The sequence below is a fragment of the Mugil cephalus genome, chromosome 20 (assembly GCF_022458985.1).
Source record: "Mugil cephalus isolate CIBA_MC_2020 chromosome 20, CIBA_Mcephalus_1.1, whole genome shotgun sequence".
NCBI lineage: Eukaryota > Metazoa > Chordata > Actinopteri > Mugiliformes > Mugilidae > Mugil > Mugil cephalus.
The window spans coordinates 17,902,058-17,929,557 of NC_061789.1; the positions used below are offsets into that span (position 1 = coordinate 17,902,058).

Here is a 27,500-nt window from a genome sequence, read left to right on the forward strand (position 1 = left end):
AAGGCCATGGCTTTAAAGGACATGTTCCGTTTTTTCCATATCGGAAACATTTTATCTATAGATAAACACAAAAAGCAAGTTCAGTTCTGGAGAAGCCAACTGTATGACTGATGGAAGATCTTTAAGAAAGTCCAGTTGCCCTTGTTTTCACTTTTTTTTTTTTTTTGGATATACCATGACCTGGCTGACAGAGAACCTTGATCTCCACATGAACTTTGGATTTGCCTTGAGGCATTTTGTCCCCAATTAGGAAAATATAACAGGAAAAATGTTTCCATGCTCCTTTACAGATTCTGGTTTGTGTATTTTTTATGTGAAAGGAAAAAAAATGAATCAAACTCAAAAACAGCAACATATTCCACTCTGGAAACTGGGCCTTTACGCAATTTTGGTCCCATCAAAAGTAAATGAGTTGCACTCACTGAATGACCGGTTCCATCCTGATCCCAGCAACCGACAGAGCAGTGAAATCAGAAATAAAAAGCAGCTGGCTCACTGCTGCCATCTACTGCTGAACAGTTAAAATACAACGCCACAGAGAAAACTGGACAAAGCTTAATAATATAGGTATATATTTATTCATACGTACATATTCATTTATATCGGTTAATTGTAAAAAAAAAAAAAAAAGAAAGAAAAAGGGAAAAGATTTACAGTAATCATATGAACTACAGTCATTGTCAAAATTGTTTTTGAAATTTCTCAGGCGTCGATCGAACATGAAAACACACACACTGTGGATTCACCTCTCGCCTTCTGTCCTGATCCTCAGCTATTACTCCAGTGTTTGGGACCGAACGTGCGTAAGACAAACTGGTTCAGCTCGATTCATGTGTAAACTGGAGGAGGCTCTGACGCAAAGTCAAGAGTCGTTTGCGGGGGGGAAAAATAGGTTTGGCGTTTCGCTGCATGGAGCCTGTAGTGTGTTCTATTTGTACCATAAAAAGGCTGATGACAGGTGTTTTTTTTTTTGTTTTTTTGTCCGTGTCAATCCAGGTTGAGTATAATTACTTGTAATCCACTCAAAGGGTTTGCCCTGAAAGCACACAGTTAGCTGCTCTGATGACTCAGCCCACATGGCGCAGCTACTGTACAGCACATGACAAGGGCAAGCAGGTGTTGCATCCAGGCTCACGGTCTCGATCCTACGACTCTTCCTTTTTCGTCAAGTTAGCTCTCTTAACTCTGGAGCACAGTGACAAGAGTATATTACATTTTTCCAATATTTTGATTCTTGGTTCTTCCCTAATCCCCTACAACCCCCCGTTCAAACAAAACAGATCAGACTGGATTACACTGGATTCATCTGAGTTTGTATTATCCTACTCGTCGGAGCTGTCAGATCGCACACACACACACACACACACACACACCGAACAGAATCATCACTCAGCGATTTGTCCACGCATGCCTGCTGCATGCTAAACCAGAACAGAGACGTTTATGGGTGATCAACAATCTGCACCGGGTTTACCGCTTTCCGTGTTGTTTGATACACACTCGGGAAGAGTGCATTATGGGATTTGGAAAAACAAGGCATAAAAAATGAAAGAGGGGAAAGCACGCTTCTGGGAGAAAACTGTTCCTGCTAAAGCGGCACTCAATGCCCCGGGAGCCTTGGTGGAAACATTCAATAAGTAGGCGTCATACATGTGTCATCGTGAAAAATCCAACTCAAATTTAACATTTATTACAATTGCACTGGTGCCGACGTTTCCCCTGGACAAAGGCTACACTCTTGACATTTAGTAACAACAAACCCTCAATGAAAACAGGCCGCGTCAGATCAAAACTGAGGACTGAAAGGGGGCTCAAACATAACGTGGAGACACTGAACTCATGACTTCAAACACAAAGCAAGCAGAATCCAAACCACAGCAAAAACAGAAACGCAAAGAAAGAGGTTAGAAAGATCCAGGAGAAATCGCATCAAGGAAAAAGAAAGTACTAAAAGACACATTTATAAAATGGGAACGAGAGACAGAAAAAAAAAAAAGCAGGATGTGCAAGGACAGGACAAGATAATCCACAAGAAAAGGCTTCAATACTTCCAAGGGCAGTGGGCTGAAGTCCATCATAGCCCTCTGTGTTGCGACAAGAATCATTCCGTCATATCTGTCAGCAGGCCAGAATTATCAAGATTCAGTCAACTTCCTCTTGCTGTGGCTCCACCAGTCCGATCCGGTCTAAACCTCCCGCAGTGTCACTGGTCCCGGACAGACCGGGGGAGGCCACAGGTGGCAGGGTGCGATGCGCGCGTCACTCCGTCCCCTGCAAGGCCTCATAGGAGTTGAAGAGTCGCGGGTGCGACTCCGACATCGAGCGCGTCCCTTCACTAAGCGCGTGGGGTTCACCAGCTCCTCGTTGTCCGAAAAACAAGAGCGACGCAACGGAATCGAACTCAAAACAGGTTGATTGTTTTCAGTTGGCTCTGTCCGCTGTCCTGGTCTGACAGCATGAGTTCATGTAGTGTTGTCTGACTTTATTTTATTTTATTTATTTGTTTTTTTTTTTAAAAAAGTGTTTTTCTATATTTTCTGTTGGTGAGTTCCACAGGCCAGCGTCAGTTCCTTCAACTCCAGACTGAGCGCTGGCTCAGCTGTCCGGGAAGCTCCAGCAACTGTTCTCACGCGCGTCTGCACGTCGACAAGCACGCTCGAGCTTCGTCATAGTTCCCTCAGAAAGACCCGCCGAAGTAATCTCTGCCACATCTCACGTCGTCACGTCGATTAGCTGGCTTCGACTCTCCCAGCTCCCTCGGCCCTCACGTATTTACAATCAGATTTTTAAAAAACTAGAGGTGTTACATGCAACATTTGGCATCTTCTGGAGTCCCCACTTGTGTAATTGGTGTCCATTTTTAGAAAAATATTTTTTTTTCGTTTTGTTTTCAGTACATTGAAGCTTCCGATTGTAACAGAGAGAGGTGAGGGTACAGTGACTGCAAGTGCAGCGTATGATTTAGGAGAGGGTGTCGATTTGCGTGTGGTTAGTTGCTAGTAGTCTTCAATTCTGAGATGGTCGCTTTGTAAAGTGTCTCATCATTGCTTTACTGTAAGTGCAAATAGCTGCAAGTATTCTTAAAAAAAAAAGAAACTCAAAATGATCTTTCTTCCACTTTCTGTGTGTGTGTGTGTGAATGTGAGTTGGGGGTGTTGGCAGTTAACTGGCTACATTGCTGCACCTTTTTTTTTTTTTTTCAAAAAAAAAACAAACAAAAAAAACAACAACAACAACCTGTAGAACCAATCAAAACCTGGTCTTCTTTCCTGTCTAGAGGTAGCTGTTAAGTGAACTTCAACACCGAGGGAATTGTGTACGAGGGGTGAAGTGGGATCTTTCGGTCTGTGTTATATTCTATCTCAAAGTGCTTGATAAAAAAAAAGAAAAAAAAAAGAAGTTTTTTGATGTTTTTCCTTATCAATTCTTTTGTCTGATGAAGAGTTAATTCCCTAAACAGTCGCGATCACGTTTGGTTTTTACATAACCTTGTTTTTAATACTGATGAGCCCACTGAGCGCAGACCAGGAATGTTCTGACATTCTTCAAAGTTAATCTGTGTATGTAATGCATGCGTGTGTGTGCAGTGGGGAGATTTTGAAAAAAAAAACTTTTGGGGAACGTTACCCAAGACCCTGCAGCGCTGTTTGGCTCTCTCTCCCTCTCTCTGCAGCTCCAAAGGGGGATCGGAGGGAGGACAAGCATGTAGTCTATGACTGGGGGGCCTGGAGGGGGACAGCAGGTCAGGGGTCAAGTGATGGGCTGCGGGGAGCGTGTACGAGGGACGTGGAGAAAGGAAGGAGGAGGAGGAGGAGGGGGCTGTTGTCTTTACATCATAGCAGGACACAGCAGCGGCAAAACCTCTGACGGCTGCCCCCGACGGAGGGCGGCGGAGTGACGGGAGCGAAGTATGCATGCACTTTGATGTTAGGCAGATGGGTCTGTGGTACAAAAAACAACAACAAAAAAAAAAACCACAGAAATGTTTTAATCGACCGACAAATATGTTGATAACCAGTCAGCATAGCTGAACACATCAGTAGCCATGGTTTGCTGCACCGCTTCAAAGCTACAAGTCATTTAAAAGGTCAGCGAATCCAATTTACCAGCAACAAACTCCTGATTTCTATCAAAATCAAAGACGGGCCTGATACCGAGGGATGATGAGTCCTGAGTGATCTGGACAGAGAGTTCCCTCACTGCTGTCGAGGAGACAGTTTGTTTTTCACGGCTTAGTTTTGATTCATCACGTCTTGTGGGTGGAGTGGTGACTCAGGCGCAGGAGTTAAATTTGGACAAATTGTATAAATCAAAGTCATCTGGTTCCCCTCAGTATACTGTATTTATTATGATCAGTTATGTCCCTGGTGGCCAAGAGCTGCGGTGCTTCACCAGTCAAGGCCTCTGCATCAGGGGTCATGTGGTACAGAGTTTAGCCATTAGCTGAAATTGAATGAAATCACCCAGATTTATCAGGTGAGTACATATTACATTACTTTTACATTATATATTTATTTATTGTTTGTTGTTGCATGATTTGCTACCTTGACGATACTCGGATTAGAACACTGATACCACTTTTTCTACTTCTGTATACTTCATAAAAACTCCCTGTTAGCAGTCAGTTTTCTTTCACTTCAGCTTACTTCCCTGCCCACACATTTTTGTGGCGGAAAGTTGGTCTGAAATTGCTCCATTGGGAACTGATTATTTTACGGCAAAGACCCAATTAAACTGTCGGGGCAGCGCTCTGCGATGATTGACAGAAAAGAAACTGAGGTAGTCACCCGTGCCATCTGAGGACCGTGGAAATGAATTTGTTTAAAACTCTCTGATTAAATATAGGACTGCGTAATCGCGTGCAGAGGTGTTTTTTTGGCTGAAACGCGCTTCACGGTGAAATGCTACCAGGCTCATATTCCGATAAGAATTAAGTCTGGCTACACTAGGCTAGCTTCATTCTGTCCAAAGGTAAACAAAATACACATACCATCTTGAAAAGCTCACTTGTTATGGGAAGTGAATGAGTCAGACCAGGAGAGGGGATGACATGCAGGAAAAGGGCGCTGGCTAAAAGTGAACCAGCACCACTGCACTAAAGGCTGTAGCCACGTTCATGGTGCTTTTTCAAACTCTCTCAGGTGACTTTCATTAATTATTGGTAAGCATTAGATGTGCTATGTTTAATGGAATCAAGGCACTTTATATGCTAAGCTAACTGCCACCTGGCTTCATCTACATATTTATCACATACTATACGCCTCACCGCCTTGGTGACTGATATTTTAAGTTCACCTTCCCTACGGTGAGTTTGCATTCTAAGCATAGCAAACACACACAAGCAAATTCTGCATATGAATCAGCGCTTCTGACTACTGTTTGCCAACACAACTCACCCTTAGTCTCTTGATGCCGGCGCGTGTGATCTGCTGGCAGTCGTAGAGCTCGATGCGATCCAGACTGTGGCAGCTCTTCAGGTGCTCCAGCGAGGCGTCTGTGATCAGGGGGCAGTTGTCCAGCTCGATCACCTCCAGACGGTCGTGAGCGCAGGGCCCACTGCCGAGATGTCGGATGCCATCATCGGTGATCAGCTCACAGTGAGACAGACTCTGTGGGAACGCGGCGGCACAGACAGAGGAGCCCCGTTACCCAGCTGTCCGTTAAAGCGCGCTGTAGCAGCGTGCGTGGAGACGCAACAGGAGCAAAATATGTTTAAGCGCACGCTCACCAGGACTTGCAGGCGAGGGCAGTGGATAGACAGCTGGATGAGTGTTCCATCTGTGATCTGATGAGTAAAAAAAAAAAAAAAAGAAAGAATATAAAGCTGTCATAACTGCAGACTTCATAGTAGAGAGGACAGCGCTATGGTCTTACTCTACAGGCTCTTTATTTACCTGCACACATTCTTCTAAATCCATCTTCTCAAGCTCATGACAATTCTGCAGAGAGACATGAGATGAAATGATCCACCACTGTTTATCGTTTGCATTCGGGAATAAATAATTAAAGGCATTTTCTAGGACATTTTTAAAGTCTGACTCCAGGATCAAAGACAAAAAGTCTGATTGCTTGGTAATGTACTTTCTGTTCATGGACCCAAGAGGAGACACTCACCCTTGCTAATGTAGTGAACCCCACATCTGTAAGCTGAGAGCAGCGGGCTACTTCTAATATTCTGAAAGGAGAAACAGAGAGTTACACAATAGAAGCATCGCTTACAGTCTGCCGCTATGTGCGTACTTGTACACAAAGGGTGAATGTGACCTTAAAGAAACCAGATCTACAGTAGGTGATAGCTTTACTGTGGGAGGGTTTGTTTACTCATTTGTCTCCATGATTTCCATTTTATGACTTCAACTAAGGATGTGGAAATTCCTTCGATCAGTCTGACCCGATAAAGGTCGTCAATCAAATACAGGTTCTGACTGAAACCAAGTTTATGTTTAAATGTCAAAACTATCTTTTTTCTTTTTCTTTTTTTTTTAATCAGAATCCATCGCTAGTTTCAGAACGAGGCAGCGTGTGAAGGCGTTTTTAAATTCACCTGAGACGGGCGCAGTTCTGTCCCAGGGCATGCAAGATGGCGTCTGTGATGTTGGCACAACCCGACACACACAGAGACTGCAGGCGGTGACAGCCCCGGCATATTGTGATGAGTCCCTCATCTGTGATCTGCTGCTCAGAAGGAGGAGAAAGTATTGTACTTTACATACATACATGCACCACCGTGGCACTTGTTATTTTCTGTTTTAGGTATCATTAAAGAAAAGAGTCTGTACAGAGATGAGACAGAGGAAAGAACAGAAACAGGTAGGTGAGAGGAAGGAAAAGACAAAGAGGAGAAACAACTGGGACACTGTGAGGAGATGCGAACCTTACGTGAGATGAGAAGGAGTTGAAAAGGCAAAGGAGAATAAATGGTGAGTGACAGTTTAGCAGGTGAATGTGACATATTGTCTAGCCCTGTTAATTGCACTTACTGAGCATGTCTGCAAGTTGAGTGTGACCAGCTCTGGACAGTGAGCCCCGATGTGCTTCAGAGCCTCGTCTTCTAGCTGTGGGAGACATTGCCACGGGGAAGAGAATTTGACATTTCTGACATGACCTTAAATATCTGAAACCAACGCTCGGTACAGCGCAACAAAACTGTTAAAGTTGAATTAACACTTCTGGTAGTCCAGCACGCTTTCTATGGTTTGCTATGTTTTCATTTTACCCAGCTTCATAGAAAGACTCGGTTGTCTTTTGACACAGTAATGTTGACTGTTACCATACCAGGATGGCACCATATGAAGGTTTTACATTTGCTGTAAACAGTGGGCGGTATGTCTTTCCTTAAAATCACCTTCTGTTGCACAGGAAATTGTGCATTTTATCTTAGCAGTTGCAGCAACTGTCTTCTCTACAGAATGAAAATAAGAGGAACTTGGTAGTTAGCACAAGTGATGGCCACTGTGAAGGAAAGTCTGAGAAAACAGAGCGGGCTGTTTCAGCTCAGTATCGAGAAGTGTACAAGCGGAAGAAAACGAAAACGCTCTTATCAGTGAAGTTGTTTACAAATGTATCCAAAGTAAATGATGCGAAACTCATTATCGTCACCTGATGAACTGTTTTTAGCATCTCCAGCTCATTTTTGGAGAATTAACAGTACCTGCGTGCAGCCCTTGAGGAAGAGGCCTTTGAGTCCGGGGCAGCAGCGCACCAGCGCCTGGATGCCGTCCTTGGTGACCTGATCACACCAGGAGATGTTCAGCTGCTCCAGCAAAGGACAACCCTCACTGAGAAGAGGAAAAAGGGTGAAAAATCATAATGAGTGAGAGAATGCACACCGAGCATATTACTTGCATGTCATTTGTGGCTGTTTTAGGTTTAACAGAAATAATAACTGATGGGTAACAATTGAATGAGGGTCATTAATGTGGTGTAAACCTCAGTGGAGTGTGTGCTTTACAGTGGTGGTGCTACACACCTGAGAGCTTTGAGGGATAGGTTGGTGATGGAGGTACAGGAGGCGAGGTCCAGGTGCTTCAGCTTTGGACAGAACTTACTGAGGCTATTACACGTGCTGCAGAAGAGAAACGCAATTAACGCGCTGAACATGAAAGGAGGTGTTGCGCTGCCGCACGAATTCTGCGCGTACCTGTCGGTGATCTTTGTGCAGCCGTTCAGACTAAGCAGCTCAATGTTCCTGCAGTTCTGCGAGAAAGTCCTACAGGAAAAGACAAACATTTATGTGACAGCGGTCCAAGTGCTCTCGCCCGCCTTTCTCCCTCCCCGCAAGGCCTGAACTAGAACAACGAGTTCTGTCAGCCACCGGTCCTCGCCAAACTCACCTCAGGGCGCTGTCACCCACACCCAGACACCCCCGCAGGCTGAGCTTCCGGAGGAACCCCCCGCATCGCTTTGAAATGTTCTCCACCACCCGGCCCTGCAATAAAATCAGTCAACCCAATCTTCTGCATTTGGACGTCCGCCTTGTTTTAAAGTAATGACACAATGAAGTGAAGTAGATTGAGGTCAGATTAGATTTGCTCACCTCGATGTCCCTCTGAAAGTCAAAGAGGTCGATTCGTTGCCAGTTGCTGCCATCCAAGGCCAGAACATTCCACGACTGAGAGCAAGGATGGAAGAACGGACAGTTAAGGTCAAGTTCATGCCAACGTGCCACAGAATACACACCAAAACACAGACAAACACAAACTCGGTCACGCACACATGCATACACACACCTTGTGAACACAGACTCACCCGTGAGACCTGGGCACAGCGACACAGTGTCACCACATCCAGAAAGGAGAAGATTCTGGAAGACAGACAGGGACGGTTTAGAGACCCTGACCCCCGCTGCCAGAAGCTTCCTCTTTAAACTGCCCTCAACTCAACACTGCGTCTGCTTCCACTCCCAGCACAGGAGTGTGAGTAAATCAGCTAATATTGTCTCTAACTGACAGGCGAGACAGACGTTTGCCCTGTTCGCGGGATGGATGCCGTTTTCTCAAAGTGGTGTCCTGGCGAGGATGATCCGTTTTTACAGAGCTGGAAACTGATTACTGGATCCTACAATGCAGCAAAAAACTGTCTTGGGTGAAGCAGTGAGTCTGCCAGCCTCACAAATCACGCCGCTGCACCTGGTCAAGCAGCACAGAGTCAGCAGTCGCTGTTACAGGCAACTTGGCCGGCAAGGCCGCGGCTTGAGTTATTGCCTTAATTTTCTGTTAGCTCAGGGACTCTTGAGTTTTTTTGTCTGATATCAATCTAAGTGTTTTATAGCCACAAGCATCTGTTTTTAATTAGACTTTCAGCATTGGGGGAGGAGAGCCGTGTGGGGAATGAAGAGAAATGGCATCCCGGTGGTTGGAATAGTCATTACAGGGCAAGTGGACATACATTATATGACTGTGAGATGCACTATATTTGTGTCTGTGTTCCAGGGTTATAAAAAGGGAAGGGGGGGGGGGGCTAGGCCAATTGTGGCCTTGTGTATGATTAGCTGCTGTGATCCATAGTGAAGGTACGGGGGTTAGTGTGAAGTATGCAGCATGGCGTTTGCGAGGAAAAAAAAAATCCCTGCAAAAGAGCCGGGTGAAGTGTTTGGAAATGCCACTCACCGTAGCAACAGCTCCTTAGGCAGCTTCTTATTGATGACCGCCTCATCACTATTTGTGAACATCTGAAAGAGAGCAGGAGATAACATCAGGCCTATCTTTGTCTCTGGGCTGTTCCGTCCACTCACCTCATTCAAGGACGACGTAACCAAGGCTAAATGATGCTAATCTTATCAGCGGAGATGGATTCAATGTCAATTCTTTGAAAATACAGAGGGTGACAGAAGATAAGGAAGCACAGGAGATGGAACTTGGTGTCTTAATAGCAAAATCGACAGGATGAGACTTTGAACAGCCCACCGCGGAACTGTGACGTCCTTTGCTTTCATGCCATCTTTCATGTGTGCATATTCATCCTCACTTCTTGGCTTGTTTACATGGTTGAGTTTGCACCACTGCCCACATCAGCATGTACAGAGACACTGGAATTAGTTACAATATATCTCTTGTGACTCACAAACCAATAGCTACAGTTTCTGCAAATGGCTAATGGATTTCCACACAAATGATTGCATGCTGTGGGAGCACAAACGCAAGTGTATAATCCGCAGGAAAGAAAAAAAAAAGCCTCAGCACAGAAAGAGACAATAAATTAGCATTAATTAAAACCCAGATACACACCCACTTACAGAGGATTGTCAGGGTTCCCATAATTTGTGGGGAATCATTGTCTGCTTGATTGTAAAATCCAAGATGTTTGGCGCATCCGCATTGCAAATGAAGCAACATCTGCCTCAATCCATTTTTCCTCCATAGATTTAGAAAGATAAATCTAAACCAGCGGAGGGGTAATGTAGGCGTAGGGGCTCTTGTGTGTAAATCAGAAGGGCAAGAAGGCACATGTTATTTGCAGGAGGCTAACATCTGGGACAAGATCAACAAAGCTTTTGCATGTCCTTATTTGCACTTCTTGACAGGTACAAATATCAGCCACCCATGATCCAGAAATAAAAGAATCATTTATTTATTGTGTTTAAACAAAAGGAATAATTTATAGGTCCCAGAAGAGTGTTATTTTGGTGATGGGTGTTTAAACTAAAACCGCACAATAGCTCGGATTTTGAGGGATTTACACACTTGCAAAACCATTCATCAGCTCACAAAAACAAACTGACATGTCTGCCAGTAGAAATTAATGACAAGACCTTTAAATAAACCAGCCAGCTCTGGGTCAAAGCCTTTCTGTGTCCCCCTGATAAACATACAAACTCTGCACACGCACACACAGCTGTCTATGCATGGGCTGCCTGCCAGGGCAGACGTGTAAAATGTTGAGAGAGTAAGAACGAACAGGCATTTGCCATTTGGATTTGGGAAAAACTGACTTTGACAGCTTGCCTTGCAGGGCACTTCTTTCTGGCCATATAATCCAGGACCATTTCCAAAGAAGCAGATGCCCATGGTCAACAGGCATCCACGGTTCTTCTTTGTAATCCAACATAAAATGAACCTGATGCTGCATGAATGTGAGCATTATGTTTTCTCCGCTGGTCAGCTACAATCAGCCATGCAGGATGTTAAAAAGGATGTTAAAAAATAAGCTGGGTAAACTGTAACTTACAGCTATAAAGGCAAAAAAGTGATTATATATACAGGATATATTTTAAAAATATATATTTATGTAGTTTCCTTAAAACAGACATGGCTGCCCCCAGATTTTTTTTAAAATCATTTTAACATAACTGTAATTAAGCCACTTTCATCTGATCCACAACTACTGTTTTGGTTGTTTGAGGCAACTTTTTAAAATGATCCAATAACTTCAGTAACAGCAACAAGTCCATACTAATACTGATCACTGTATGAAAATATAACGATGTGATCATTTATATATTTGTCTTGAATCTAGGGCCGTTAACGTATGGCCATCTTTCCCACTGTGGTGGTCTATTGTTGGGGATCTGCTATTCAACAAACCAGCAACCACCACAGAAGTGAATGTATCCCAACTTCCGCCAATGCCTTTCAAAGTAAAACTCTGATTAGTAGACATTATGTTTGATGACCAACAGAAAGACTTTGATCAGCTCTGATCGTGGGTTTAATTCTTAATTCTTCAGGAAATTAAAAATAAAAACATAAAGACAATTTAAAGTTACATCTAATTCTAAGCAGAGAAAAAAGTTATTTGCTGCAACAGCATTACACCTTAATCATTGAAGTTGTAATCAACATGACTGACAGAGGAGGCATACACAATTAAAAGTATGACCGTCCTGCTCATACATGGAGATGGTCCTGGACGCAATTTTATTTATTGTGTTGTAAATCATGTACTTTTTTGTAGCTGCTTATTTAACACACTATTAACAAATACATGTAGAGATGACTTTACAATAATGGAATTCAAATTTTCTTATCTTGAAGAAACTAGGTTGGGAGGAAGGCTACGTAAAAAAAATAATAATAAAAATTACACAACTTTCTCATTATTATACCTATAAGCCATAAAGCATTGCTGTGACTCAGAGCGCTGCAATAACAAAACACTTTATCTTGGAGGAAATGTGGTGCCATTTCCGGTTTCGCCCTGTCCCAAATCGCGTTAACTTGCCGCCGCGGCTCCACCGCAGCTGTCGGGCCAGAAGGTAACGGCCTGAGTCTTTGGAGTCGTCAGCTGTTGCACCGTTAAAAATAAATAAAACCACACACAAATCCCATGCTAGCTAGGGATTAAACAACATCAAGCGCTCGGGCTACACAGGCCAATGTCACCGCATGCATAGCATTTGTGTACAGGTTTTTCCCCCAAAATATTCAGTTACGCTTGCGTGGTTGCGACACAAAGTTTATGGTTAAAAAAAACGAACAACACTGTAGCTTCCGTGTGTGTGCACAGGTGGCCGTCTTATATGTGTACAGGTCAGGGTGTGTGTTACGCTGTAACAGCTTGGGACTAGTTGATATGTTTGTGCTAGTACCGGGTGCAGGTAGCAGTCGCCAGCCGAGGCCCCCCTCCACTGCAGCGGCCATGGATATACACAACAACCAGGCTCGTAACAGCCAAACAAAGACCGTATGAAAACCGAACCCCTGCATACGAAGGCAATAATTTAAAAAGACGACAGTCTCTTATAAACATCAGCTTGATATTTTCTGTTTATTTCAGATAATTGTGTTATTGTGAGTCGGGGCTGTCCTCGGCGTGCTCTATGTAGCCTCATTGTCTTTGTTTTGACGGCGAATAGGGAAACGGCGACAACATTTTATGACCATTAAGAACCACGTATTTAGCTAAAAAACGCCTCGTCGGGTTAACTGGAAAATATTGACTTGTGTCCTCAATAAAATGTCACGCCAGGCCTCGACTGCTATATGTTGTGGGAACAAAACAACAGTGTGCTTGACCTAATCCCAAACGCCGACTGCGGAAGCTGCATCAATAGCTTCAACATAAGCGCAGTTTTGTAATAATTACAGCGACAGTCATCATGCAGGCCCGTATCCTAACGTTTCTAACAGCTTTGGTGAACGCGTGTTAGAGACTGTCAGTAAGTAAATACAGTTAACTCACCTCAAACCGGCTCCGCGAAACGCCGTTTACCTCCTTCCCCATGTCGGACTCTGGTTACCGACTCAATGGATTCGGTGTAGGCGAAGTAAAATGCAGATACGGGCCCTCTCCACGATTATCATGCTACCGTCTTCTCGGTAGCTCCTGGGCTGCGATGTCGTTGTTTTTCGGCCTGCAACAAGAAAACGACAGCACCTCTTGTTTCTGTTAAAATATGGGTTACAGGCAGCAGGCAGCCAATAAGCCACTTCTCTTATCTGCTCGGTTCGTCCTCACCTCCTCCTCCTCCCCCTATACGGCTCTCTATCCATCCACACAAAAGCCCGACAGGATTGGGATCTGGCAGTCTAAAACTGAGCTGATACACCTACATTACTTTGGAAAAATATAAAATAAAATAAATACGATAACACTGCCCTTGGGCATGTTATTTTTTATTGTTTGCCAAACACGGAACGATTGGCCAGCCAGAGAGCTATTGGTGAGAACAGAGTATACAAGCACAAGAGTGAAGCTATCAAAGTGGGGTGTCAACCTTATGACAGCACACACGTAGCATGAATACTTGGCGAGAGACGGCATGGCTACATATAAATTATACATTTTTTAAAAAGTTTGATGTCGCCCAAGACAGTTTAGGCCCTGTGGGGATATACATAGTCCACTGATTCCCTTATAATGTATCTAAATTAATAAATATCCTTAGTGCATGTCTAATATTATTTCACTTGGAGGCCCTGCCTGGGACACTGCGTCCACATAGTGAATAAGTGCGAACATACGAGCCGTGGGTTTGGCTTATTATGCCACGGCAACCGTTTGACTACTTATCAGCTCTATTCTTTCATGTTTACTGTTGTCAAACATACATTGCAAGTTGGTTTGTTATTGCAGTAGGAAACGGTACTTCCTCGTTTCTCTATGGCCGCGCCCACTGGAGCAGTGGGTCCAATCAGCATTTAGGAAGGTTTCTACGCAAGCGTACTAGGAAACACATGCTTGACAACAGGTCAATGTCGTCTGGAGTGTCACATTAAAATGTAGCTGTGTTTTTAATGTGCAATAAATACTATGTGATAAAAGTGTGCAACAGAGACAGGCGTGATTCAGTAAGACTCATCATCTGTCACTTCAGAAAAAAGACTGATGTAAACGGATGTTTTTAATATTTCACCTCTTAGGCTGTGTAGATGCTGCTGCATCAAAAAGAAAATGTAATTTACTCTGTAGACACTGTAGAACAATACTCAGAGCTATCACTGAAATACCAGTTGCATCACAAAAAATAACCATGCTTTATGTACTTACGTGGAATTGTTGTATTTGTATTTGCTGTATTGAATTTCAGTGCATAAGCCATACATGCCATACATTTGGTAGGTAAAGCAATGCTTTTGTCCTAGTATATGGCTCAACTGCTTAAATTGAGCATAAGAAGAAAGGATGTGAGACCTCTATTTAAACCTAAGTATAACTGATTGATCACTACAAAAAAAAACAAAAAAACAAAGGTCAATAATTTGTGCTTAATTGGGATAATAAAATACTGTACGTATATTTCGTGTTAAAATTAATATCTCGACATTTGTTATATCGGTTTGAAGTCTGATACTGTACTTTCCACCAGACTTCAAGCCTTAAGGTTAGACATCAACTCCACAGGTCTTTTGTGACATAACAGATGTGTCATACCAAAATCTAGCATCGCTGGATGAACCTGCTCTGTAGGCTGCTGTAGGTCCCATTTCAAATATGCACGGACAGCAAAAGTAAATACAGAACAAGTAGCCTAATTTAAATGAAAAAAGTCAAAGTGATCTTTTCCTGCCGGAAATCCTGCCTCCTTTATTGTTTCTTTCGAGTTTAAAGTTTAAAATCTGCAACTGTCCAAGCCTCGGAACCTAATATTTGTTATTTAATTCATTTCAAAAGTGTCATCTTACATGACCCGTGATACTTGTGAAATCAAATTCTTCACTCCGTCGCATTGGTATTATTATCTCATCATTTTGCGTCGCTGTCGCGCCATCACGAGGCCAGTAGGCGGGCTCTTTGCTGTGATAGGAAGTTGCTATGATACGCCCCCGATTGACAACGGTCCGTCTTCCGGTTCATTCCGCTGTGCGCAGAAGTTGCTAGTCACAGGAGCCACAATGGCGTTTGTAGTTTCCTTCAGATAGGGCTGTGGATGATATTAAATCCACTAGCATCGCCCTAAATATAGGCCTGGTTGATTTCCAGAGCCATTGATAATAAACTGGAACATCTACTGCACACGAAAATACTATGATTTCTTATCAATATTGAATTTATAGGGGATAAAACTTACATTAAAGGGAACATGTAAACAGTACCAACCGGGTCAAGTTTTCATTTTGTTCGAGAAACGAGCGTCTTTTAATGAAGACATTTGCTTGTTTCTGAATACTAAGACCGTAATTCTGTGGAATAAAAACACCTTTACTTAACTTGGCACCGGACAAGGACAGCTTTCACAAAGGGACTTTTTTCTTTTTTACGAGTCGGCTCGCTAGCTGCCGAGCATTAGCTAGCCGAGCTAGCTAAATTGAGACGGGGGCGACACCACAATGCTCCGATATTTTGTCGGGATCTTTTTCACTCACTGACTAATTCAAAGTACAAACTTTGCAGCACTGGAAAACTACCCTGGCATTTTTCTGCTTTGACGAGCTGTCCTGGCGATCTCAATGGAATGAATTGGCGCTGAGGAGGACTGGACGTGAGCGGCCTGGTGTGTTTATTTTGTGTGTATTCTTGTCCTATTTCTGCTTAGTAACACTTGTTTTGGAGTAGCTACTGTGCTGTGAATGAATTGCCCGGAACACCGAGGCCCACTCGCAGTAGAGGTACTGACGCCGGCGTGAGGGATGCCTGGATCGGACCGACACCATGGGACCAAGAGGAAGCCGGAATCTAGCATCAGCGGAAGGCCACACCAGATCCAGGGCCCGACTCATACCTCTGCAGGAGACATGACGAGCAAGGACGGCAAGGTGCAGTTAAAATCTTCAATGTCCTCTTCTTCAAAACGAAAACGGCATAAATCAACCAAACATAATCGTGAGTCCTCGGCTGTACTGGGACTTGAAGATTCTACCCTCGGTGATACGGCGCCTCCTGGTGTTAATACGGTGAAGCCTCTGGTCGAGTACGATGATATCAGCTCCGACTCGGACACTTTCTCGGACCCGCCGTCCTCAAGGCCTTCTGAGATGGGGGGCGGGGACCGCCTGGATATCTCACCAGACTACGAAAGAGACGATATTGTCGCAGAAGCTGGCAGTAGAGAGAACAGGGGGCACAGACACAGACAGAAAAAGTCCAAGGACCCTAGTAAAGTTAGAGACCCTGGTAATGGGGAACATGGGTACAAGAAAAAGAGCAGCAAAGACCGCGAGAAAGGTATTTCTGGGAAGATTAAGGAGAAGGTTGTCCCATCAGGCTCCTCATCCAAACGCCAGCTTCAGGCAGAGGGAGATGCTAAACGCGGGGAGCTGATTCTGTCCTCGTCCCAGGTACAGCCCGCAGCCAGTGTGGGTAGCACCACTTCCTCCACATCCTCATCTCGCAGCAAGGAGAGCAGCCGCTCAGGGAAGACTCGCAAAGACAGGCAACAGCGAAGAGAAGGCCGAGGAGAGGGAAGCCACAGCTCATCCCAGAGGAGCCGGGCAGACAGGACCCACCACAAGTCCTCCAAGGGCCACAAGTCAAGCCCCAAGGGCAAGTCTTCAAGTAGGGGCAGCCCTCGGAGGAAGGGCACCGGCTCTGCTTTGTCACCCAGTCCCAGGAGAGGAGCTGGCAGTGAGAGTCCACTGGGTAGCGGGTATGGGCAGCAGGGCGATGACAGCTACTCCAGGCGGAGGTTGACCCAGCAAAGCCCCAGTCCCTACGGGGATATGTCTCGCCGCAGCCGTCAAAGATCAGACAGCCCCTACGGCAGCAGACACAGGTCATCCAGTTTTGAGAGGGACAGCAGCCCTTATTCCAGGAGACGCTCCATCAGCCCCTACGGTACCCGCAGGTCCTCCAGCACCAGCCCCGTGTCTCGGTGAGTATATGCGGCAAGGCTCTCTAAACATGTTGGAAGCCCTTTTGGTGAATATATTCCAGAATTCAAATTACACACAAATGCTAGTTGGAAGCTAAAAATGCCGACTATCGTAGATCAGTTTACCCATCAAGACATATCTGATAGTTTTGCAAATTCCAAACACACATCTTGGTATTTTACGAGTGCTTATTCTGAGTTTAAAGTTGGGTAGGTCTATTGATGTCACAAAGCTCTTCCTACTCCAACTATCAAAAAGGAGGTGGGTGCAGAAGTAAGATTGTAGGTGATCACCATGTTGAAGTTGAAGACAAGTGTCAGAGGGTGAAAAACATTTTCAGATGGAGGCAAGGCATCAGTAATGGGCAGTTAGCAGTGTTTGCTTTCACCTTATTTGCTAAATAATAAGAAAAGTTATACTTTCATGTGTAATATCATGTTCTCCTATTTCTCCCACACCACACAAAGTCTGTCATGACTTCTGGTTGTCATTTTTGGTTGAAGGACTAGAACTGCATGTCTTGAGAGCATCTGTTGTTTCGCTGTTGGCTCGTCTCTGCTAACTTCTGTTGCTCCCCAAACATTTTATTTGTTTCCATGTGATCAGGGGCCATTTTGTTTTGTGAGAAAGCAGTTTCATTCTGTTTTCTTGTCCCAAATCTTTGTAGCGTCTCTAAAATGTATTTGTTTTACCCAGGCGCTCAGGCCGCTCCAGGAGCCGCTCACCTCCGCACTACTCTTCCTCTCGTCGCTCCTCATCTCGTTCCCGCGGTAAGAGGCACACTTCCTCTGGCGGACCAGGGGGCGGCTCTCACAGTAGCCGACCAGCTAGCCGATCTCCTCCCTCCTCCCGTCTCCCTCTGAACTCCAGCTTGGGAGCAGAGCTGAGCCGCAGGAAAAAGGAACGCCAGGCTGCTGAGGCAGCTGCTCGTGCCAGCGGTGGCGGTGCGTCCCCACCTCCGTCAGCACGCAAAGCGGCGGGCTCTACATCTTCACGGCCTTCTAAAGCTGAGGCTTCTCAGCTAGAAAAAGACTCGGCAGCAGCAGAACCTCAGCCCCCAGCAGCGGCGCAGTTACCCCAGGATGTTCCCAATGCTGACGATCAAGTTGCTGTGTCTCTGCTTTCCACTTCCACTGCCTCTCCTGCGCCACCTCCTCCACAACCCTCTCCTCCCGTGCCTCCAAGTCCAGCCACCCAGGCTCCACCACCACCTCCACCTCAAGCAGAAACGAATATCCAGCCTCCTTCCACCTCCTCCACATCCCAGGGCAAATCACCAGCTCTGTTGCCCACTAGGAGCCCCGTCCGCCAGACCCCACTCCACAAGACGTCAACTCTGCCACCCCTGCCATTACCCCCAATGCTGCTGGGAAACGCTCAGGACAGGTGAGGAGACATAATGCTTACTCATGGCTTGTAATTGTGTTTGTGATTGTTACACATTCAAAAATAGCCACCGCCATTTTGTTGTTTACCAGGCTAGGAATATTAAGGCAGTGCTTTTGATATGAAGCCTTTCTTTTGAATAAGCACACACATCTGGATAAAAGTGACACACTTGTAACACAGGTTAAAAGCAGTAAAACCAACATGAAATTTGTTTCAGTATGAATATAAAAGAAAATGCCCTTTACAGTTTTGTCTAAAACTTTGTATTTTGTTCCTTTCAGTCCAAAGAAGTCCACCCCTCCTCACAGGCTGTCGAGAAAGGAGAAAGAAGTTCGCAGCCGGCCTTCTTTAATCGACCTTCCTTTACCCCCCACCTTGGCCGGAGGAGACTCCTCACCCCCTCAATCCCCCATCCGTCAGGCTCCTCTGCTACCCCAGACAACCCTAAAGAAGAGACCAAAGTCAGTGTCTTTGCTTACTCATGCTTTCATACTGATTATGACTCAACGATAAATCTAAGCTAAACTTCTCATTCTGTTGGTTTTCAGGATTTGCTGCCCGCGATATGGTGAGCGCAAACATAACCTGAGTGACTGGGGCAAACGTTGTGTGGATAAGTTCGATATAATTGGAATCATAGGGGAAGGCACCTATGGCCAAGTGTACAAGGCCAAGGACAAAGACACCGGTGAGTGAATAATGTCCCGCGTTCTGTCACCACATCCCTTACTACTGTGTTTGATTTCAGAGGTCAGATTATAACTATGCTTTTTTTTTAATTAAATGTCACATGTGTTCTCCGATCATACCAGGTGAACTGGTGGCTTTGAAGAAAGTACGCTTGGACAATGAGAAGGAGGGTTTCCCCATCACAGCCATCAGAGAGATCAAGATCTTGCGACAACTCAAACACCGCAGCGTCGTCAACATGAAGGAAATAGTCACAGACAAGCAGGATGCGCTTGACTTTAAAAAGGATAAAGGTAAGATTCAGAAATCTTCTCCCAGTGCTGGAAATAATAATAATAATAATAATAATCCCATGGGCCAGAAAGTCACGGCTCGTCTGCCGTTTGTCTGAAAGTATCAGACGTGTCATACTTGTGGTTCAGTCTGTAACGCATTGGTTACCTCTGCTAACAGATAGCAGTGTTGAGACAGTAGCTGTGACAAGTAAACAAGAAAACCTCAGAAACGACACCTTGTCTGATAGCTGGGCATATGTGGCGCACGTATGTTTTTCCTCCACCAATGCCTAAAATTATAATAAAAATACAAACCATGTATTTAACAAGTGTAACATCTCTTCCCAATGTTTACTATTATTGTTGTCAGAATAGGAATGCCTTGAGATTTACTGACTTTTATTATTATAACATTTTACTTAGAAAGATAAGCAATAGAAACAACTCTTTTAAATCAGTTGTTAAAAATATACATAAAAAAGCCCAAAAAACATATGAATCTTTCAAGCTCGGTCAGAAAACATCTCAATAATATAATAAAAGAAGGACTGAAATAATGTTGGTGTGGTTACTCAGCAACAGATAAGGTGGTCACTGTAGATGCACTTTAAGGATTCCTCCTTTAAAGTCCAAGCCCACAGAAAGCACTTCTCTCAGTGGCTTCCTTATTACACTTAAAGTTTTCAAACACTTACATCTCACCGTCCTGTGGCAGGCATCCACACTTTTAGTACTCAAACATATTTGTGGTTACTGTTCCTGAGCTGGTCAAAGTACATCTTAAACCTGTCCTCACATGCGCACTTATCTAACCAGCAGACCTGTGCTATGTGTGTGTATTTGCATTTTTAGGTGCTTTTTACTTGGTGTTTGAGTACATGGACCATGACCTGATGGGCCTGCTGGAGTCAGGCCTGGTCCAGTTCTCCCATGAGCACATTCGCAGTTTCATGCGCCAGCTGATGGAGGGCCTGGACTACTGCCACAAGAACAACTTCCTGCACAGAGACATCAAATGCTCCAACATACTGCTCAACAACAGGTAAATAAACCAAAAACACCATCGTTGTAGCCACAAATATTATTGTAATAACTGCTTATTGTTGCATTTTGCTGTAAGACAAATCACCTCTACTGTAGTTTATTTTGTCTACTTATTAATAATGTGTATGTATTTACATCAGTTGACACCTTAAAATCTTTAAATACAGCTGCATTTCATAAATGCTGTCAACAACTGACCGCTGCTCTTAGTGATCAGTGTGTTTCAAGCTGTCAGCAGGAAAGCTAATTACTTTTCTGCTAACTCCAAATAATATCAGTGACATCAGTGAGTCCAGCGATGTCTCACAGATGGTTATTCAGTACAGCAGTGCATCCAATCTCCAACCCCTGCGGATGCCCAAGAAAACCTAGTAAAAAGAGCTGCCAAGACTAAGAAGCTAATAAAAAAGGACAAAGTGTGTGTTTTTCTGTGTAATGGAGCATTTAGAGCTGCAGTGCTCATGGTTACTGCCCTGTTACTGAACAACTGAATTCTAAATCGATGTTAGAATTGCAACACCTGCACCATTTCACTGCTGAGTTTGACCAATCGCTTACAACTTTGCTTTTGACAGTATCAGCATTTGTTGTGATGCTGGTATCATTGTTTTGTAACATTAGAAACACAACAGAAAAGTACTGAAATGCTAACTTGTTGATCAAAAATAATCTTTTGAGCCAGCTCTGCTGACTTCTTGCTCTTTTCAGTGATTTCCAGATGTCGACAAGGCAGGTTTCTCTCATGCTTTGTGGTGTTTTTTTTTCTAATCTCTGCCGTCCATGTGTGTTTCTTTGTGCAGAGGTCATATCAAACTGGCTGACTTTGGTTTGGCTCGTCTTTACAATTCAGAAGAAAGGTATGACGAGTCCTTTTGTAAACGTGCACACTGTTTGTGGAACATATCTGGTGAGAGAGTGGAGAGTGAATGCAGTGAATTTGATATTAAATGTATGATTAAATAAGGTTATTGTCATTGTATGAGTAATTAGATGTAATCACCAGCTTGGATTTTTATTTACTTTCTTTCTTTTTTTTTTTTTTTTTTTTTTACTGTGGCTCTCCACTAGATGGAGCTGTGTCTCTGTTATTTACAGCTGCAACGTTTGTGATTGGACACTTGGTGGTGATAGATGCTGTGTGAATGTGTACTGACTCATTGTCTTTCTCCTTGTTCCCAGCCGGCCATACACTAATAAAGTAATCACACTATGGTACCGCCCCCCGGAACTTCTGCTAGGAGAGGAGAGGTATTCTCCGGCCATTGATGTTTGGAGCTGTGGGTGAGTGGAGGCGCACATACGCATTCATTCACATTTGAATTCTTATTTTCCATTGGTCCTTTTCCATGTGTAATTGTGCTCATGTAGACTTCAACAAGCACAAGCCCCAATTGCTCCCTGTCAGAGTGCTTGTCTTCCCTTTCAGTATGAAGTAAATATAGAACAGACGCACCGAAAGTATTTTTTCCACAGTGTAAGCAAACGTTGAGAGAACTGGATCTTTGCAGCACACACACTAACTAAGTCAGTTTCTTTTATAATCCTGAGTTACTGTGAGGACCAGGAGGCAATTTCAGCACAGGAACGGGAGAGTTTATTTTCTCCTTATCTTTCGTCTGCGTTTCCAAATGTATCTTTATGCGACAAGAACTATTCTTTCCGTTTTCATATTTGTCTTTGTCTATTTATCTATGATTACTCACGTCAGAATCTGCGAGAAAAAGCGGCTCTCGGAAGTTCAAAAAGTAATTTGTCACTGGATTCTGACAGAAAGTTGCCCATAAACTTTAAACTTGGCTTTACTGTGTTGTTGTATGGATCATACATTTTCACACTTCATGTAACTATCGTTTGTTGCGACTCAGGTGTATTCTTGGAGAGCTCTTTACCAAGAAGCCCATCTTCCAGGCTAACCAGGAACTTTTACAGCTGGAGCTCATCAGGTAGGCTCCCTTTAGAAGCACGTCAAATAATTATTTCTGTTCCACCATTTATCCTCCGTACATAACCCTTCCCTTTGTTTCAGTCGTCTGTGTGGGAGTCCGTGCCCTGCAGTTTGGCCTGATGTCATTAAACTACCCTTATTCAACACCATGAAACCCAAAAAGCAGTACAGACGGCGACTGAGGGAGGAGTTTGCCTTGTACGTGGCCGATACTACACTTACCATTAAACAGCTGTGATCAACCTCTTGTCTGGTTCTACTGGTGAAATATCTCTTCCCTTCAACATAGTTTACCCACTCCTGCCCTGGACTTGCTGGACCGAATGCTGACCCTCGACCCTGCACGCCGCTGCACGTCTGAACAAGCTCTCTTCAGTGACTTCCTGTGTGACGTAGAGCCCAACAGGATGCCACCACCAGAGTGAGTAGCGCATGAAACAAACACAATAATAAAATATTAATTAATTAACGTGTGTATCTGTACATGGTGTTTCTGCAGGAAAGAAATCTATTTCATTTTTACAAATGTTGTTTTTCTGCCCACTCTGTGTCCAGTCTTCCCCACCATCAGGACTGCCACGAGCTGTGGAGTAAGAAGAGAAGGCGTGCACGTCAGAGCGTGCAATCAGAGGATGTGCCTGTGCCCAAAGTGCCCCGTAAAGACGCGACAGGGACCTCCAGTGGAGAGAACAGTCGACCCCAAAGCAGCCCAGCTGGACCCCCACCACCTCCCCCAGGAAAACCACCCTCCACAGCCAGCTTAGAGAGTGAGTTGTCAGGTAACATTTGCGTTTTATGCTTTAGTGCTTTCTCAATACAAAGTAGGGCAATTCATCCACTCATTCTGGGAGAACGATGAATTCCATTCATCAACATTTTTTTTTTCTGGTTGTTTGAACAAACAATAAAAAATAATACATAAACGAGATTGTACATGGTGTTCTGCAGAAAAACTCTCATACAAGTGTCTAGCCTCACCTGTGTCCAGTCTTCCCACCATCTCTCACATTGGAGTAAGAAAGAACTCACGTCAGACGCACAAGTATGTGCCTGTGCCAATCCCTAGACGGACAGGGACCTCCAGTGGAGCAGAAAGTCGACCCAAGACCCAGCTGCCCCACCAGTCCCCAGGAAAACCAACCTCCACCCCTAGAAGTGAGTTTCAGTACATTTGCGTTTTATGCTTATGCTTCTCAACAAGTAGGGCAAATCATCCACCATTCTGGAGAACGATGAATCCATTCATCACATTTTTTCTGTTGTTTGATGTTGTGCTCAGGTCTGGAGTGGGTGCAGATCAGCTAATCAGACAATGAGTGCCTGGGAACTCCTCCAGGGACAGACGGATCACAGCTCCATGGGGCCCAGGTCCCAACTCTCTAATCAGAGGACCTCAGCCCGTGTGTTGCCATCTCTGAGGCATGACCACCAGGCATCGATGACAAGGCCGCCCGCTACCAGGTCCAGCCACCAGAGCCACTCTGACTAGCCTTCACCTACACGGAGAAACCCCCCCTCAGCAAGGAAGACCAGGCCAGCCCGCTTGCTCCAAACTAGGGCAATCATAAAGCACAAACGAGGCAAGGGATGAAGCATGGGGTTCAATCAGAGAGCCTAACCGCGTTTCCTTCTACACTGATGAAGGGATTGTTAGTCTTTAGAATAATAAGGGACAGTCATTTAGAATCATTGAATTCAAAGACATGAGGGAAAACCGAATTGACAGAGTTTTATTCCTAAAGATTCCTTTATATTATACATCTTAGACTATTTGATGAAAAATACAAAATCCATTATTCAAGTAAATTGGCACATTAGACCTACCATACACCCTGTCCTCCCAACATACCAGGGACACAAACCACCTTCCTGTTTTAGCACCTAATATTGGAAAATGCGAAACAAAAACCTAGAAGAATGTTTGTTGGGCGTTTGCTGTCATGTGACCCGGTGACCAGGTAACGGTTCGGTGCACATGGATATCACTGGTGTACTTAATAAACCAGAGGAAAGCATAGTGTTCTACACAGAGTAAAAGAAAAAGGTTCACACTGTATTGTTCCCACGTCTCTCCCTCTTCCTCGTTTCTTCCTCAGTTTTTTTGTTTTCCTCTGTCCCATTTCCACATGTGTTTTTTCTTCCTCACTTCATTTTCATTTCAAAGCAGGTGTCATGGATCCTTCACAGGAAGCGATGTTGCTTTAAACAGTCTGTAATGTCAGCCTTTTTATGAAGAAAGTCTAATAAATTATCAAGTGAAAATAAATGTTTTGAATCTTTAGCTCTCACCTGCATGTGTTTCTTTTAACATTGGTTTGTCACACACTTTTCTTTTGTTAACTCTTCACTCTGGGTCAGATATTAGTTGAAGATGTGATGAGCACGTTGAATAAAACTGTTGACTACTTTCCTGACACTGAAATGGTAACAGTCCTGGTTATTTCGTTTGTCAGAACCTTACAGTCTTGGTGCACGCCATTCGGTTTGGGACAAAAGCAGACTACCCTGGTTCTGTAATATTGTCCTGCTCTTTAAAATACCTAAAATCTAAATAAGTCACTTTCTTTTTGCCCAGTTCCATACGACCCTTTTGTATGTTTTCACCCAGATCCCCATACTTTACCCTTGATTTAAGGTGCTTCTTTGGGAGAGGGGGGTTGCATCTGTTGTGCATATAGCCATGATTCTGAGCTAGTTTTCACTGATAAAAATGTAATAAACATCAAAACAATAATGACCAATCAATTGCACCTAAAAAGTGCATGGTTACAGTTTCTCATAGATTATGGATTACAGTCTCAAATATTTAAAGTTTTTTTTTGTTGTTGTTTGTTTGGTAGCAACACTATCTTTGTAGGTTCACTAATTCAGCTGACTGCAAAAATGTTGTAAAACCACATTAATGTACTGAAATGCACTCGATGTGAAGATGCACTCCCCTGTCCTCCCTCTAGTGGTGAAGGTAGGAATGTCAACATTGTGTAAAACTGTCAGGCTTGTTTCAGAAAACCCATTTCACATGCAGGTCAGGTGTAGAAGATGATAGGCAAAAATTGAGGTAGTTGCTACGTTGATGAAGTGTGCTTTGATATCTAACGTGTTCTGTCCTGCTTGTCCCCGTCAGATGATGCAGTGTCAAAAAGCAAACTGCTTGGGGCCAAACAGGTGCCTTCGTCAAGTGAGCAGCGTCCGCCCTCTCCGCCCGGGCCTCCTCCGTCGGCTCCTCTCCTGGGAAACTCTCAGCAGGCCGGGTCAGAGACCCAGGCCGGCAAGGACATCAGCCCCGCAGTGGCAGCCGCCCTGCTCCAGCTCATCTCCCAGCAGGACTCGGACGCTGGGGCGTCTCACCGCGGCAAAGATCCTTCTCTGGAGGTGGACGCCCCGCCCCGCGGAGAGCCCCCTCCGCCCTGTTTTTCAGACTCGCCGCCTAAACCTTCGGCTGCCGCGGAGGCGCCAGCAGGACTTGTGACAGCACAGTTTCCCAAGGACCAGGATCTTCGCTTTTCCCATGGAGCTGCCCGCTGACTTTCAGTCCCCTGGTAGGGTAAACCTGGGAATCATGGGACAGCTCCAGAAGTCCTGGCCCGAGGGGGAATGCAGAGGGACACCTACAGAGTATGACTTACTGGACCATGAGCAGGTAGTGAAAGTTGAATTAAAGATTTTCAAAGTGAATGTCTGATTGAAAGGGTCTGTTCTGCCCTCTGAACGAGCCATCGTGTTTCTTTTGTCTTGGAGTTTGGTCTGAATCGAAGCAGCCCGATTAGCGACTCCTCCCCTCTGGACTTGAATGAAGTGTAGCTTCCGGTACGAGTGCCACGCGGCTGACGCTCAGCTTTGAAAAGCCGGTGATTGTCATGTCATGCTACAGTGCACACTCCTAACGAGTTTACCTGTGCTCTGGAGCCCTTTCTGTTGCATTCGAGCTCTCCTGTTTTCAGCCTCGTGCCTCCAGTGTGACCCCAGCGACCCCTGAATGAATGCTCTCCGGCCTAGTGGGGAAGTGGGCGGGTTACGATTCTAGTTTGGATGGCCCTCATGTACGTTCATAAGGCTTTTCTTTTCTCTTTCTTTTACCCAAAGACTGTTTAGGCTATTATAACCTGTGATCAGCCCAAATGAACTGTGACTTCGCCCACCTGAAGGCATCGCCCCCCTTTTACACGCTGCAAGCATTTGTGTGGTAACAAGCCTACGCCTGCAGTGATCGTACCCAAACACGGATTAAAACCACCACATAGTGATAGACTGCTTCATAATACTCAATAATACACACGCTACTCTGCTAGTATAAAGCTACAAACACGCCGATCTTTCCAGCTTTCTCTGGTGGGCTCTGAAATGCTCGTCTAATGCGCCCACCTCTCACCTCCCTGCCAACTTTTGCAACAAAAAGCTTTTTCTTCCTTTAGTGCGGTTATTTTCTTTTGACAAAGAAAATGATAACACACTTAAATAATAATAATAATAATAATTATAATGGTCAATTGTTCTGTTTCCTTTTTTTCTTGGTTTTGGAAAAAGAAAAGGCAGGAGACGACGGTTACGTGTGTCTGTAAAAAGAAAGATTTTTGTAAGATGTGTTTTCTTGGTTCAGTTTATTAAAGTTATGTGACCAGCTGAACTGTCTCTGTGTCGGGCGGCCACTAGGTGGTGGACATTAACTCGAGCTGCAGAAAGTCCACCCAGTCCACATATTGAAAATGAAAACTGCAATATTCTTACTTATATATGTGCATCTGATGGCCAGATATTTTACAGACGCTTATTTTCATTCAACAGGAATGAAGTCAACCGAATTAACACACATTATACAATATAATAATATATATATATATATATATATATATATATATATATATATATATATATACTATTTAGTATGTATAAATTTTAGTTTTTAAAATAATTTTCTTACATCTAAAATTCTTTCCCGTTACATCCTTTTTTTCCTTTTTTTTTTTTTTT

The 27,500-nt window shown here is 44.2% G+C and overlaps 2 protein-coding genes across 2 annotated transcripts; one reads left to right on the forward strand and one right to left on the reverse strand.

The window, feature by feature from the left end:
* Window positions 1–557: 557 nt before the first annotated feature.
* On the reverse strand, window positions 558–13,389 carry fbxl20 (F-box and leucine-rich repeat protein 20). The gene is made up of 15 exons (XM_047572036.1): window positions 13,120–13,389; window positions 9,609–9,670; window positions 8,749–8,803; window positions 8,537–8,611; window positions 8,334–8,428; window positions 8,141–8,209; window positions 7,970–8,065; window positions 7,652–7,778; window positions 6,981–7,055; window positions 6,545–6,675; window positions 6,115–6,175; window positions 5,895–5,939; window positions 5,729–5,785; window positions 5,397–5,609; window positions 558–3,941 (listed from the first exon to the last, which is right to left on the reverse strand). The coding sequence occupies exons 1-15, from the start codon at window positions 13,159–13,161 to the stop codon at window positions 3,834–3,836; spliced, it is 1,311 nt and encodes a 436-aa protein (XP_047427992.1). The 5' UTR covers window positions 13,162–13,389; the 3' UTR covers window positions 558–3,833.
* A 1,816-nt stretch (window positions 13,390–15,205) lies between these two features.
* Window positions 15,206–27,152, forward strand: cdk12 (cyclin-dependent kinase 12). The gene is made up of 14 exons (XM_047571926.1): window positions 15,206–17,188; window positions 17,886–18,575; window positions 18,860–19,039; window positions 19,127–19,266; window positions 19,391–19,561; window positions 20,396–20,585; window positions 21,388–21,444; window positions 21,767–21,868; window positions 22,453–22,530; window positions 22,614–22,730; window positions 22,822–22,953; window positions 23,088–23,311; window positions 23,481–23,687; window positions 25,636–27,152. The coding sequence occupies exons 1-14, from the start codon at window positions 16,008–16,010 to the stop codon at window positions 26,055–26,057; spliced, it is 3,891 nt and encodes a 1,296-aa protein (XP_047427882.1). The 5' UTR covers window positions 15,206–16,007; the 3' UTR covers window positions 26,058–27,152.
* The last annotated feature ends 348 nt before the right edge of the window (window positions 27,153–27,500 follow it).

Bases quoted from the DNA above. Each gene is read 5' to 3' on its own strand.
- cdk12 (XM_047571926.1), top strand. From the start codon at position 16,008: ATGCCTGGATCGGACCGACACCATGGGACCAAGAGGAAGCCGGAATCT. The intron at 19,562-20,395 runs GTAAGATTCAGA...TTGCATTTTTAG, and splicing joins TGACTTTAAAAAGGATAAAG to GTGCTTTTTACTTGGTGTTT. The intron at 21,869-22,452 runs GTGAGTGGAGGC...GTTGCGACTCAG, and splicing joins ATTGATGTTTGGAGCTGTGG to GTGTATTCTTGGAGAGCTCT.
- fbxl20 (XM_047572036.1), bottom strand. From the start codon at position 13,161: ATGGGGAAGGAGGTAAACGGCGTTTCGCGGAGCCGGTTTGAG. The intron at 6,676-6,980 runs GTAAGTGCAATT...CCTTCTGAGCAG, and splicing joins TCAACTTGCAGACATGCTCA to CAGATCACAGATGAGGGACT. The intron at 5,940-6,114 runs GTGAGTGTCTCC...GTCTCTCTGCAG, and splicing joins GGTTCACTACATTAGCAAGG to AATTGTCATGAGCTTGAGAA.